The 13,544-nt window shown below is 48.2% G+C and overlaps 1 protein-coding gene across 2 annotated transcripts in view; it reads left to right on the forward strand.

The window, feature by feature from the left end:
• GAPVD1 (GTPase activating protein and VPS9 domains 1) overlaps positions 1 to 13,544 on the forward strand; it is a 78,959-nt gene that overhangs the window by 44,069 nt on the left and 21,346 nt on the right. For both annotated transcript variants that reach the window (XM_075015222.1, XM_075015223.1), the window contains exons 16-19: positions 267 to 354; positions 1,674 to 1,754; positions 2,038 to 2,160; positions 2,671 to 2,800. In XM_075015222.1, the coding sequence (XP_074871323.1) occupies positions 267 to 354; positions 1,674 to 1,754; positions 2,038 to 2,160; positions 2,671 to 2,800 (422 nt within the window). The remainder of the gene's footprint in view (positions 1 to 266; positions 355 to 1,673; positions 1,755 to 2,037; positions 2,161 to 2,670; positions 2,801 to 13,544) is intronic.

The raw sequence follows: 13,544 nt of genomic DNA on the forward strand, positions 1-13,544 counted from the left end.
AACACTGTCGTCTTTTGAGAGAGAGATTTTCATGGATTGTTGCAGACCAACTTGTAGTCCAGAACAAATGTCTCATCCTTACAAACCCCCTTCCCTGGGAATACTTAAAATTTCAGGAGTAGGTTATTTTGCTCCTGTTGTATCGCTGTTTTATAGGATATGTGATAGGATCTGTTACCGCTAATCAAGAAAATATTTTCAGTCTTCCATTTCACAAAGTTGTATAATGATTTCAGACTGACATAAAAAGCTGACTTTCCTTGTAGATGGAGGAACGAAAAGATAGTGATGATGAGAAATCTGACAGGAACAAACCCTGGTGGAGGAAGCGTTTTGTTTCTGCTATGCCCAAAGGTAACACAGTCTCCTGTTTACATGTTCTTGGCACCTTTTAGAAATTCCGCGTGTGCCTTTCAATAAATCTCCACTTTGATGGAAAAACTTACGACTAGAGCTCCCGTTACTATGAAATCATATAGTCAGTGGTCATTCTGAATAGCTGATTGCATGAAAACAAAAAAGCAGTCCAGTAACACTTTAAAGACTAGCAAAATAATTTATTAGGTGACTAGCTTTTGTGGGACAGACCCACTTCTTCAGATTATAGCCATACCAGAACAGACTATGATCTGAAGAAGCGGGTCTGTCCCACGAAAGCTCATCACCTAATAAATTATTTTGTTAGTCTTTTAAAGTGCTACTGGACTTCTTTTTTGTTTTGATAGTATGTAGACTAACACGGCTATCTCTCTCTCACTGACTGCATGAAGGTTGCAACCAGTCTAGGCTCACGTACTATCTGCTTTTTCTGTGTTTTAATCGAAAATTGGTTTGCTAATTTCTTAACAAAATCAGGTACTCCTGAGTCACATCTTGAAAATGGTCAAATCTGGCAAGTAATCACAAAAGGCCCTTTGAATGTATGGGTATTGGTAATGTTTTAGGAGTAAAGGCTATCAAATACCTATATGTTCAGTCTAAAAGATAATCTCGTATTTAAGACTTTGGATATGCAAAAGTTTTATCTAAATGTTAAACCTTACAGCACCCATGTGAATATGAAAATAGAACCACATTGTTCCAATTTTGCAGCGGGGAAAAGATGAATTGCTTAAATATTTTAATGCTCTTAGAAGAGTAGTTAAATACTTTTATGCAACTGAATTTTGTTTTTCTTCATATTTTAATAATATACAGTGGATTCTGGCTTTATCAGGAGCTGTTAATTGGAAGCAGCTGCAAGAAACAATTGACCTCAGTGCATGACTTTGGATCTGTGGATATAGAGCTATCGTAAATTTGTGAAACTAGCCAGATTAATTTCCAAATCAGTAGATGGAAAAATACTTAACTCAGAAAACACTGTGCTTCAAGGCTTTTTGGAGATCCTGAGTGTCTCCTTAGCTTAGTAATGTTTAAGCACATAATTTGTAATATGATCACAATGGATTTCTGTTGACTCTGTAGGTAGGCTTTGGTGTCTTTATCTCTTGCATTTAAAGAGAAATTTTGTTACTAAGAAGCTTCAGCGGTCACCTGTGCAGTTTTTTACACAAATGCCATTCACGGAGTCTCTATTTGATGTTAAGCTGACTGTTCTGTACAGTTTCTAAATTCTGGGCTATATTGTCTCTGTGTAATGTGCCTTATACATACTTTTCTGTAATTTCCAGCTCCTATACCATTTAGAAAAAAAGAAAAACAAGAAAAAGACAAAGATGAGTTGGTGCCTGACAGATTCTCAGCACTTCAAGGTTTGTAAATCATACTGCCCTCACAAGGGCTTATTAAGAATATGCACCTCAATGCTCTCCTGATATGGGAAAAACATTCCATTTTACAGGAATGTGTATATTCACAGAGAGAGACACAAACATTTTAATATGCAAAATCAGCTTCCTGAAGAGGTTATGGTTAATTGGTACCTGGCCTGAAAACTTTGAGTCTTAAACTTGCCTAGGCAGTGTTGTTTGTATTTAGCAGTGAACTCAGCACCATATGGAGCTAATGCCTGTTACGTTTTTGTTCATTGTTCAGATGATCCCAGTCCCAGGCTAAGTGCACAGTCCCAGGCCGCAGAGGATATCCTTGACAAATATCGGAATGCTATTAAGCGAACTAGCCCAAGTGAAGGAGCTATAGTCAATTATGAAAACGCGGGTAAGAATTTTTTTCAGTGTTACATCTGCAACGTCCAAGATGGGCTGCAGAAAACCTCTTGGGGATAAAGTTAGAGGTGATAGTACTAACGCTTGAACTATACTGCACCTGTCTCTAGTGCAAAGAACAAGGAGGTTTCTCTGTTAACTTTTAATTGCATCCACACTGAGAGTGGGAGCTAAGAGATTATCTCTAAGGAGAGAACTTCTTGACTGAGTCAATTGGAATTTTTCAGTGTTACTAGCTTATGCACCCCATAGTCACATTTTGTGGAAGAACTGTAAAATTGATCATGTAAAATAGAATTATACAGTTCCTTCTGAAAGCAAATTGTATGGTACATTTTTTTTTTTTTCTAACATTCTAACCACTTTGGTTGGATAGAGTGAGCTAAACTTCTTTTCCATGTAATTTAAAAATTCTTCTTGGAAATGAAAAATGAGGAAAAAACAAACATTACTAGACAGTCTAGTTGCTGTCTATGAATTCTTTGTTCGAATGTTTGCTTAGATATAATTGGAGATGGCGAAAGTATGCATGATTCTCCACGTGATGAAGCTCTTCAGAATATGTCAGCTGATGACCTCCCAGATTCTGCAAGTCAAGTTGCACAGCCACAAGATTCTGCCTTCTCTTACAGGTAAATGCATTATTTGTGTACATAACTTTGATTCTGATGTTGGATTAAGACAAAAGCTGAAGTCAAGTGGTTGATTGGCAGATAAATTATGGTGTATACTGTAGGTATCTTCATGCTTAGTGGTGGAGAAGAACCAGTGTATCTGGGATTAACAGTATTTCTTTTTCGAGTGGTCCCCGTGGGTGCTCCACAATAGGTGTCGGGCTCGCCTGGCGCCGCAGATCAGAAATCTTCTAGCGGTTTCTCCTGGATCGTGCATGCGCCGGCACGCGCCGCCCCCCTGTGCGCCTCCGGCTGCGTGCACAATCGGGTCCACGCCAGTTCCTTCTCAACCGCCTGTTAGCCTGTGGCCAGGTAATGTGCGGTGAGGTACTCCCCTGGGTCCTAAACAACCCAGTTTTTTACTGTTAGAGCAGGGAGCTCCTAGCACTCTCACCGACGGCCAGGCTGTAGTAACCAAACAGTTAAAGTTCTTTTGTTGTGCCGGCTGTGTTGTAGTGACAAAAGGATAACAGGGTCAGGCTTGAATCTTAACTAGTTACAAGTTTATTAAGCTACAGTTATAAGTGTGCGGTTACAAAGGCTATTGTTTACTTCTTATAGGCTAGCAAAGTACAGGTGTTAACAAGTTACGTTACAATCCAATACAAAGATATCTGTTACCATCTAGCACAATGATATCTTGATACAACAACATGTAGTTACAGAGCTCTAATTCTTTAGCTGTGCACAAAAAAGTCGGAGACCTAGCATGGGTGTCTCTTACCCTCTCTGTGTCTCTCGATACCAGCGTAGCCAAGCTGGATCGGTCACTCAATTCCGCGGAAAGATGAATACGAGGTTGGGCATCCCCAGTTGTGGACCTCGGGAGGCAATCACCTGACCTGACCAGCAGGTAGTTGGTGGAATGCACTCAGTCAGAGTTCTGCTGGACCCATCTTTTATACCCCTTTTGGGTTACGTATTCTCTTTCTTATCTATGGTGCCAGATCATACTGGTCTGTCTTTTGTGACGCCAGTTTGTTACAAGGGCATTTCTTACTTAATTTGCACTTGTAAGACAGGAGATAAGCAATTTAGGAGTACAGGACATTCTTTTTGTGTGGGCGGGGGACATCCCCTTCTGGGATGGTTGTGTGGTCATCAAATTCATCAATGCCAGCTGGGGTGATTTCTTGAGGGTCCCCCCCCCTCTTGTTGACAGTTTGGCATGTTAGCCTTCTATCTGTACTTTCTGCTTCTCAGGGTCACGATAAGCTAGCACATCTGGGCCTCAATGAGGGCATCAAAGACTGTGCTGTCAGCAGCCGTTTCCGTGCCCTGTATGCTCCTCAGTGTGGGGGGCAGTGAGGAAGCTGGCTTGTAAGGGGGAGACTTTGTCTGGCTACACCGCCATCGGCTGCAGACGGAATCCACTCAGGCTAAGGCCAGAGTCAGATTACTTAGTGGTTTTTTTTTTTTTTCCACGTGTGATTTGTTGTTTTTCGGTTATTTAAAAAAAGAAAGAGAGAGAGAGAAAGCAAAGACAAAGAGAATACCAGCAAAAAAAAAGGAAACAGAGAGGAGCGGAGAAGAAAAGAGCAGACATGAAGGCCATTAGGGCGCCCGCTGCCGCAGGCCGCTGATCACTCTTTGGGGTGGAAAGGCACGGATTAAGTGCTAAGTACCCTCTTAACAATAAAGGACTCACCACAATGGCCTCTTCAGGTTTTACACAGCGTGAGTCATGCCGTGAAGCTATGCTGGCCTCCGTGGGGCATAGTGAAGGCATCCGACGCCTGGGGGAATTACAGGCTACCCGGTTGCGTTCTCACTGTGCTCTGACCCCCCACTCCCCCTCAGTGCAGAAACGGAGGGAACTCTCCCTGGCTCGATCCTTGCCGTGCATCTGCAGCGAGCAGGACGAGTGGAGCACACAGCTACCGACCACATACTCAGGTGGCAGCACCATCATAGGTGGCACAGACCCCTGCGGCACCAGCGGTACAGGGGTGCCAGGCACGGAGCCTGCAGGCACTGGAGGGGGATACCCGCGCAGCACCGCAGCTGACGGTGCCGAGCGCAGCGCTTACAGTGGGGCCGCGATTCCCGACAGGGGAGGGGGCGGTGCCGGCCCTGCAGCAGAGGGGCAAGGAAACATCAAAATCCTGGCACCGCAGTCCATCTCTGGACAGGGCTGCGCTGCTGTTAGCACCAAGCCCTCCCACTGTGATACACACACCACACCGAAGGCCTGTGTCTCCTCCGGCCCATCAGGGGAAAAAGAAATGAGAAAAAAACCTCCTTCTCCGTTCCTCCAACCAATGTCACCATGGCTTGGGCCACCTTCACCATTTTCTGGGATTGGATCCCCTGGAGTACTATCACAAGCCAGTTTCACCTCTATCGGTGTCGTCGCGGAGGTCTCGCTCTCCCAGACATTGGGGGTGCACACCCCATGAGTGGTCCAGGTCTCCATCCCCGGACCCTTGCCCATGCTGCCATGGTCGTCCTATCATGCTGGACACAGACAAACCACAGGCCTGCACCCAGGGGCAGGTCCCCACCCCCCGGCCGCTCAATACCCCTGTGGGCGCTCCCGATCGGGGACGGAAACACAGTCGTCTCAAGGGGAGTTAATTTTAGAACCCCGAGACTTTCCTTCACAATCCTCCAGCGAGCAAGTGTGTCATCACCCGTGGGAACCCGAGGGTTCGAGGGAGGTTTACCTTAGGGGTTCCTCCTCATCCTTCCCAGACGAGGCCATGGCCCCCGGGAATGTCTTTCCCCTGGATGACCTTAAACAGTTTCAGGAGCTGTTCTGAACGGTGGCTTTCACGCATGACATTCATACGGCAGAGGTGCAGAAGAAACATCACAAACTCCTGAAAAATGTGAGACCCCCGGCTCCATCCAAAATTGCTATTCCGCTGGACGAAGCCATTCTGGAGTCAGCCATTACTACATGGCAGACTCCGGCCTCTGTTCCGCCTACGAACAAGAGAGCGGATAAGAAATACTTTGTCCCGGCAAAGCGCGTGGAGTTCCTCTTCAGTCACCCACAACCAAATTCTTTGGTGGTCGGGTCGTCCCAGCAGAGGTCAAAGGCTTCTCAGTACAAATCGGGGGATCGGACAAGGATGCTAAGAAGCTAGAGCTGTTTGGCAGGAAGGTATATTCCTCTCCTATCCTACAACTGAGAGTGGCAAATTATGGGTACACGTAGCAAACCATAATTTTGATAATTACTCCAGGCTTACTCCCCTCATGGATTCACTTCCGGAAGACAAAAAGCCGGTGTTAAAGGTGATTGTTCAAGAGGGCTATGCAGCATCGTGGATGGGAGCCCAGATTGCCCTGGACGTGGCGGACACGGCGGCACGTTCAACGGCTACAGCAGTGGTCATGCGTAGAGAATCCTGGCCCCAGACGTCGGGTATCTCGAGGGACCTACAGGCGAAGATCGTGGACCTTCCCTTTGATACACAAAAGCTGTTCGCAGACTCAACGGACTCGGTCCCTCACTCCAGTAAGGACTCGAGAGCTACACTTAGAACCTCGGACATTTATATTCCCCCATACAGGAGAGGAAAAATTTTATCCTCAGCACAGACACTACGCTTACAATCACAGCGTGCTCAATATCAACGGGGCTACGGCCAAGGGCGCTGTCAATAGCGGCAACAGTACAGAACTCCTAGGCGACGTTCTCAACAAAGCCGTAAGCCCTCAGGTCAGGCCTCAAAGGCAACAAGTTTGATGGGTATGTCGGGGGCTGCACTATCAATACCCTCGCTCAATGCCACTCTCATCTCATGTTCCATCATCGCCTCAGACCATTCCACTCCCAATGGCAAAAGATCACCACAGGCATATGGGTGCTGGAGATCATAGCCACGGGTTACGCAATCCCCTCCCAGTCGCTTCCACCGACGAAGCCTCCCACCAGGCCTCACCTCAGGGACGCTGCCACGAGGCGAGGCTCAAGCAGAAGGGGACTCACCTTCTGTTCATAAGGGTAGTGAAAAGAGTGTCGGAATAATTCCAGGGGAAGGTTTTTATTCATGCTACTTCCTCACAGAGAAGAAAACAGGAGACTGGAGGCCCATCTGAGATCTTCGGGGCCTCAACCGTTACTTGCGTAAGCAACGGTTTCGGATGATCACAGTTGCTTTGATGCTCATGGCATTGGACGATGGAGACTGGGTTGCAGCACTCGACTTACGAGATGCTTACTTTCATATAACAATCCACCTGGCACACAGATGCTTCCTCCGCTTCATGGTCGGCTAGGAGCGCTTCCAGCACAGGTTCTTCCATTTGGCCTCTCCTCGGCCCCCAGAGTCTTCACCAAAACCCTGGCAGTGGTGTCAGCCTACCTGCACAGACAGGGGGTGTTTATTTCTCCCAGATCTGGGCGACTGGCTGCTGAAAGGGGACCTCGAAGGCAGAGGTCTCACGCATGATACGCGTCACAGCGGACATGTTTCTTTGCTGGGTCTAGTCATCAACCTCGCAAAGTCAAAGTCCGAACCCACACAACATATAGAGTTTTTATAGGGGCACGCAGAAACTCTATCACAGCAGGGGTGTACCTACCCGACGCTCGCTTCTGCGCAATCAGTTCGCTGGTGCAAGTCATTACATACAGCCGCACGGTGCTGGTCTTAACGTGCCTACAGCTGCTGGGCCATATGGCGGCAGCGATGTTTGCGGTACAGAATGCCAGATTGCACATGTCAAGCCTGTAGCATTGGCTGGTGAGCGTTTACAAACCGGCATCCCACACCGTTCACAGGGTGGTGTTGCCCACAACAGGGGTGCACCGATCCCTGGCGTGGTGGGAAAACCCCAAAAATCTGCTAGTGGGGGTGCCTTTTCACCAACCACAAATTTCTATTTTTCTTACCACCGACGCCTCCCACAGGGGATGGGGAGCACACATCAGCGACAAAGTAACACAAGGGCTATGGTTCCCTGTGGAACAGGCACTGCACATATCCATACTGGAGCTCAGAGCAGTGTTCAACGCCTGCAAACATTTTCGAGATTACCTACCTGGCGAAGTAGTCAGGATTCAGAACTGACAATACCTCCATTATGTTCTACATCAATCAACAAGGAGGAGCACGATCCCGTGCCCTATGTGCGGAAGCACTCCGGTCGTGGAATCGGTGCATCGCCAACAACATAACGTTGAAAGCCTCGCACTTGCCAGGCGCTCACAACGTGAATGCAGATCAGCTGAGCAGGCGCTGCGCAATCACGCGCGAATGGCAGATCCGCTCCGATCTGCTACAGCACATTTTCGTACATGGGGGTTTTCCCCAGATCGATTTTGTTTGCCACCCAGTACAAAAAAAAAAAAAAGTGCCCCCAGTACTGCTTCAGGCCAGGAGTGGGGCGGGGGTCCCTGGGGGATGCATTCATGTTTTCATGGAAGGGCTCCCTACTTTACACGTTTCCCCTGCAGCGCTTATCCACAAGGTCTTGCAAGGGGGAGAGCTCGCATGATACTCATAGTCCCGCTTGGGATAGGCAGCAGTGTTTTCCCTTGCTTCTGCGCGTGTCGGACCGCCCACCGCTCCCTCTACCGGTGGCACCGGACTTACTCACGTGGGCTCAAGGGTCCATAGTGCACCCGCAGCCTCAAGGTCTGCACCTACAAATATGGCTAATCCATGGCTCAGCTCCTTAAAGAGCACATGTACGGAGGGAGCACAACAAGTCCTGGAATGTAGCCAAAGGACCTCCACCAGGAGGACTTGCAAGCAGAAATGAACTCGATTCACAGCCTGGTGTTCCGCCAAGCAGTTAGCTCCCCTTGACGTCCCTATACCTGTAATACTAGAATACTTATTGGACCTCAAGAGAGGCGGGTTTTTCTCTATCCTTGCTAAAGATCCACCTTGCCGCTATATCAGCCTTTCGGCGTACAGAGGGAGGGCCCACGGTATTTGCCCATCCTATCGTTACCAGGTCCTTGAAGGGGCTGGTAAACCTGCACCCCCCCCTCGGAAACCGCTTCCACCATCGTGGAATTTGGACTTGGTGCTCAGCACGCTATCGGGTCCACCTTTTGCACCATTAGCCACAGTTCCCCTACGTCTCCTTACGATAAAAACAACCTTCCTCCTTGCAGCTACGTCAGCCTGCAAGGTGAGTGAGCTCGCGGCAGTGATGGCAACGCCGCACTGCACAGTATTCTCAAAGGAGGCGGTAACCTTAAGGCTGCACCCAGCCTTTGTTCCAAAAGTCTCTTCGGAGTCCAGTCTTTAAGAGCCAATAGTTTTACCCTTGTTTACCCGAAGCCTCACAGCTCCGGCAAGGAGGCACGCCTGCATCTCCTAGATATGAGGAGGGCGTTGGCCTTCTACACAGACAGAGGTAAGTCCTTCCAGAAAACAGACAGGCTTCTAGTCTCTCTCGCTCCCAGGTCAAAGGGAGAAGGTCTCTCTTCACGGAGAATCTCAAAGCACGTTATGTGTGTCCTGTATAAAAATGTGCTTCGAACTTCGAAAGACCCCTTTGCTGGCCCCGCCCAGGGCTCACTCCACCAGGGCGGTGGCGGCATTAACAGACATCTGTAGAGCGGCGACCTGGTCATCCTATGACACCTTCGCCAAACATTATGCCCTGCCTTGGGTATTCCAAGAGGATACCCGTCTGTCGACAGCAGTCCTCTCGGGGGCAAGCTGCACATAAACCGATTACCCACCTCCTTACTTGGGTTACTGCTGGGTAGTCACCTATTGTGGAGCACCCACGGGGACCACTCGAAGAAGAAAGAGAAGTTACTCACCTGTAGTAACGATGGTTTTTCGAGATGTGTCCCCGTGGGTGCTCCACCACCCACCCATCCTCCCTGCTTCGGATCTCTGTCTAGTGTTTTTCAGGAGCATCCGAGGTGGTTGGTCAAGGAACTGGCAGGGACTGGATCGTGCACGCGGCCGGAGGCGCGCAGGGGGGCGGCGCGCGCTGGCGCATGCGCGATCCAGGAGAAACTGCTAGAAGATTTCCGATCTGCGGCACCGGGCGAGCCCGACACCTATTGTGGAGCACCCACGGGGACACATCTCGAAGAACCATCGTTACTACAGGTGAGTAAGTTCTTTTTTTTTTTTTTTTTTTTAATGGTTCACTTCCAGATACCTTGTCCAGTGTAGTTTAAAATGTGTAGTTTAAATTGAGTTTTTTTTTCAGGCTGTTAAAGCACACTCTCGGAAAGGTTTTCCCAATGTTCCATCTATATTTCCCTCCTACCTTAGCCCCACTCTTTTCCTCCCACTTATGCTTTTTGCTATGCCACATAATTTCCATCTTTCTGGATCTCTTTCTTGTCCTCCTTTCCATCTCCTTGCTCATTTCTGTTGCTCTCCTCAAAACTTCTCATCTCTTTGGAAATTAGGAGCCCAAGAACTGAGAACACTTTCCAGGTTCAGTTGCACTATAGCTGTATGAATAAGGATCTACACTCCTTTCTCATGATGTGATACATTGGCCTTTTTGTTTCTGTATCACTTTTTATAATCCTATGCAATTATATGCCCTTTTCCACTTATCTGCCTTATTCAGGTTTATTGCATTTTAGCTTTGTTTTTTTTGTCTACCTCCAGTTTCTTCCCGAATGTACACACCCTTTGTTAAAGGGTCTATTAGTTATTTCAATGAATCTGTATAACTTTGGAATGAAGAAATTTGGCTCCCTCCTATCTCTCTGCATAAACCTCTAATGCTGTAATATATATAATTATGGCGTTTAGTAAGTGGTTCATGTTTGCTAAATGATTTAAGATACTTAATTTATTTTGGGATAGAACACTTGAGAGGTGATTCCCCTAATGGTGATCCGGACTTTTTGGCTGCATGTCTGAAATAGTATAAGTTTTTGATGAGAGATGGTTAATTACTGTAAGTTAAACTCTGCACTAACAAACAAACACCCCAGGGCGCTGATTTGCTCATGGGCTTGGTATGGGGCTATTTTATCTATGGCAGCTTTCCCTTTACAGTTTTGCACTTCTGGTACAGTCCTCTGATACTCTGAAACAGAAAATGCTGTTACTTTATGTATCTGTACACCCAGTAAGAGAGGCTACTAGATCTATTTCTTGCTGTCTGTAAGCAGCAGTAGCACCAGAGATTCTTCTGCTTGCAACACCAAATAGGCATGGTATGGACCTGATTTTGTGCAAACCAGGCTTTTCTAGTTAGCCATCTTTTACCGGAAATCAAAAGTGTTCTGTCCGTTTTAATGACTAGAACATTTCCTGAAATTTGGGACTTGATTGAGTGCAGTGTTCCAACATTACTAGTTACAGACACACAGAAATGCGAGTGATATGAACATAGGGCCTCACTTGACCAGGCAAGGTATTAGCAGTCTTAATAGTCTCAGTGCAAGGTCAAAGATTAATGTTCCTAATCTGAGAATTCTGTGAGGCCTCTCCAGATCAGTGTTGAGGAACATAGCCATAGTAGCATAGTGAGATCTGTATGCTATGTCTGTAGGCAGTTGGAGAATGTCCGTCTTCAGGGTTGCTAGGCTGGATGACTTTCAGGAGCATGAAATTAACTGAAACATCATCATCAATTCTTCTTCAAGTGGTCCCTGTGGGTGCTCCACAGTAGGTGTCGGGCTCGCCCCTGCGCCGCAGATCGGAAATTTTTAGCAGTCTCTGTCAGGTCGCGCATGTGCCAATGCGCGCCTGTCCTTCGCGCGCCTTCGGTCACATGCGCAATCTGGTCCCTGCCAGTTCCTTCTCAACCGCCAACGGCTTTAGACAGATTCCACTCCGGCTCCAATGCCTGAGAAAGATAAAAACTATGTTTTAATTTTGTTAATCTCGTTTATAGTTATTAGTGTGATAGTTTAGTTAGCATTGTTAAAGTTGTTCCGTTAAATGTAGATATAGTTTTTAAAAAAAAAAAACAAAAAAAAAACAAAAACCCAGAAGAACGGAGGCAGCCGCCTTAAGCGGTCTGCTATCCTAAAAGCTGCGAATGTTTTTCTTTTTTTCCAGGACTGATTAGCTGTTAAGTGCCCTATTAACATTGAAAGACTTAAACGCCCGGGCCAAGATGTCCTCACCGGGGTTTGAGAAATGTGCGTCGTGCCGCGAGACCATGCCTGCCTCAGATGGGCATAGCAAGTGCATTCATTGCCTCGGGGAGACCCACATTCCACAAAAGTGTCCTCACTGCTCTAAGCTCATGGCCAGAGCCAGAAAGGACAGGGAGATGAGGCTGAAAATGATTTTATTTGATAAGGCCCTCCAACCTGAACCATCGGAGAAGCCCCATAAAGAGGGGCGCTCAGGGTCGCACAAGAGGAAGGCGGCTTCCCTAACCTCCTATGTACAAAAGAAAAGAGAGCTCTCTCCAGCTCGATCCTTGCCGGTAACACCTGCGAGCAGGACGAGCGGAACACAGGACTCTAACCTGCTGACTGCTCAAAGCGGGATAGCTGTAGCGCACACAGCTGCGCCGGGGCCTCCGACCATTAAGCAGTTGGCACCGGGGCGCCTCAGGCGCCGGAATCGGCGGCACTGACTCCCACAGCACCGAGCCCTGCAGCACTGACGGCACCAGAGCAGGGGTACCCGGCACGGGACCCAATGGTGCTGGAGGAAGCTACTCACCCAGCGCTGTGCACGGGGGCACCAAGCGCGGCACCCATAACAGCACCGAGGTCCCTGGCATGGGAGGGGGCGGCACCTGCTTCGCAGGGATGGGGAAAAGTAAAAGCTAAACCCCGGCACCGCAGCCCATCCCTGGAGGCCACCGCGTTGCTGTTATCGCCTAGCTCCCCCCCAGAAATACATCGGGCAGCAACTCCCATGGCCTGATTCAGACCTTCATCCCCATTCCTTCAGCCATCATCCCCCTGGCTCAGACAACCTTCACCAATCTCCAATAGGGACCCCTATGAATAGTATCACAGAGCATCCCCACCGCTCTCAGCGTCATCACGGAGGTCACGCTCATCTAGACCCCATGCGTACGTTTTCCGATCATGGTCTAGATCCCCATCACCGGGCCCTTGCCCCTGCTGTTATGGCCGTCCCTACCATACTGAGCGCTGGCACAGGGGGTCCAGGTCCAGGGGTGCATCCCCACCCACACCTCGCCAACACCCCTTCACACAGCCTCACTCCGTGAGAAGAACACAGCTTCCCCAGGCGGACGTTGGTCCACAGGCCCTGGACCTCCCCTCTGAATCCTCAAAAGGGTGAGCAAATGCAGGAATCAGGGGAATTGGGGGAGGTACATCATAGCGACGCCTCTTCGTCCTCCCCAGATGAGGGGATTGTCCCTGGGGATATTTCCTCCCCGGACAACCTTAGGCAATTCCAAGAACTATTCAAGAGAGTAGCACAAACACAGGACATTCACATAGCAGAGGTGCAGGAGAAACATCATGAACTCCTGAAAAATTTAAGACCCCTGGCTTCATCTAAGATGGCTATCCCACTTGATGAAGTGATTATGGAATCAGCCACCAACATATGGCAGACTCCAGCCACTACCCCTCCCACAAATAAGAGGGCGGATAAGAAATACTTTGTTCCAGCCAAGGACATGGAATTCCTGTTTAGCCACCCCCAACCAAATTCCCTGGTAGTCGAATCATCACAGCAGAGATCCAAGACACCCCAATATAAATCAGGAGGGTCAGAAGAAGACGCGAGGAAATTAGACACGTTCGGTAGGAAGGTTTATTCTTCCTCTACCTTACTACTCAAAATGGCAAACTATGCAGCAC

The sequence above is a fragment of the Carettochelys insculpta genome, chromosome 21, assembly GCF_033958435.1.
Source record: "Carettochelys insculpta isolate YL-2023 chromosome 21, ASM3395843v1, whole genome shotgun sequence".
NCBI lineage: Eukaryota > Metazoa > Chordata > Testudines > Carettochelyidae > Carettochelys > Carettochelys insculpta.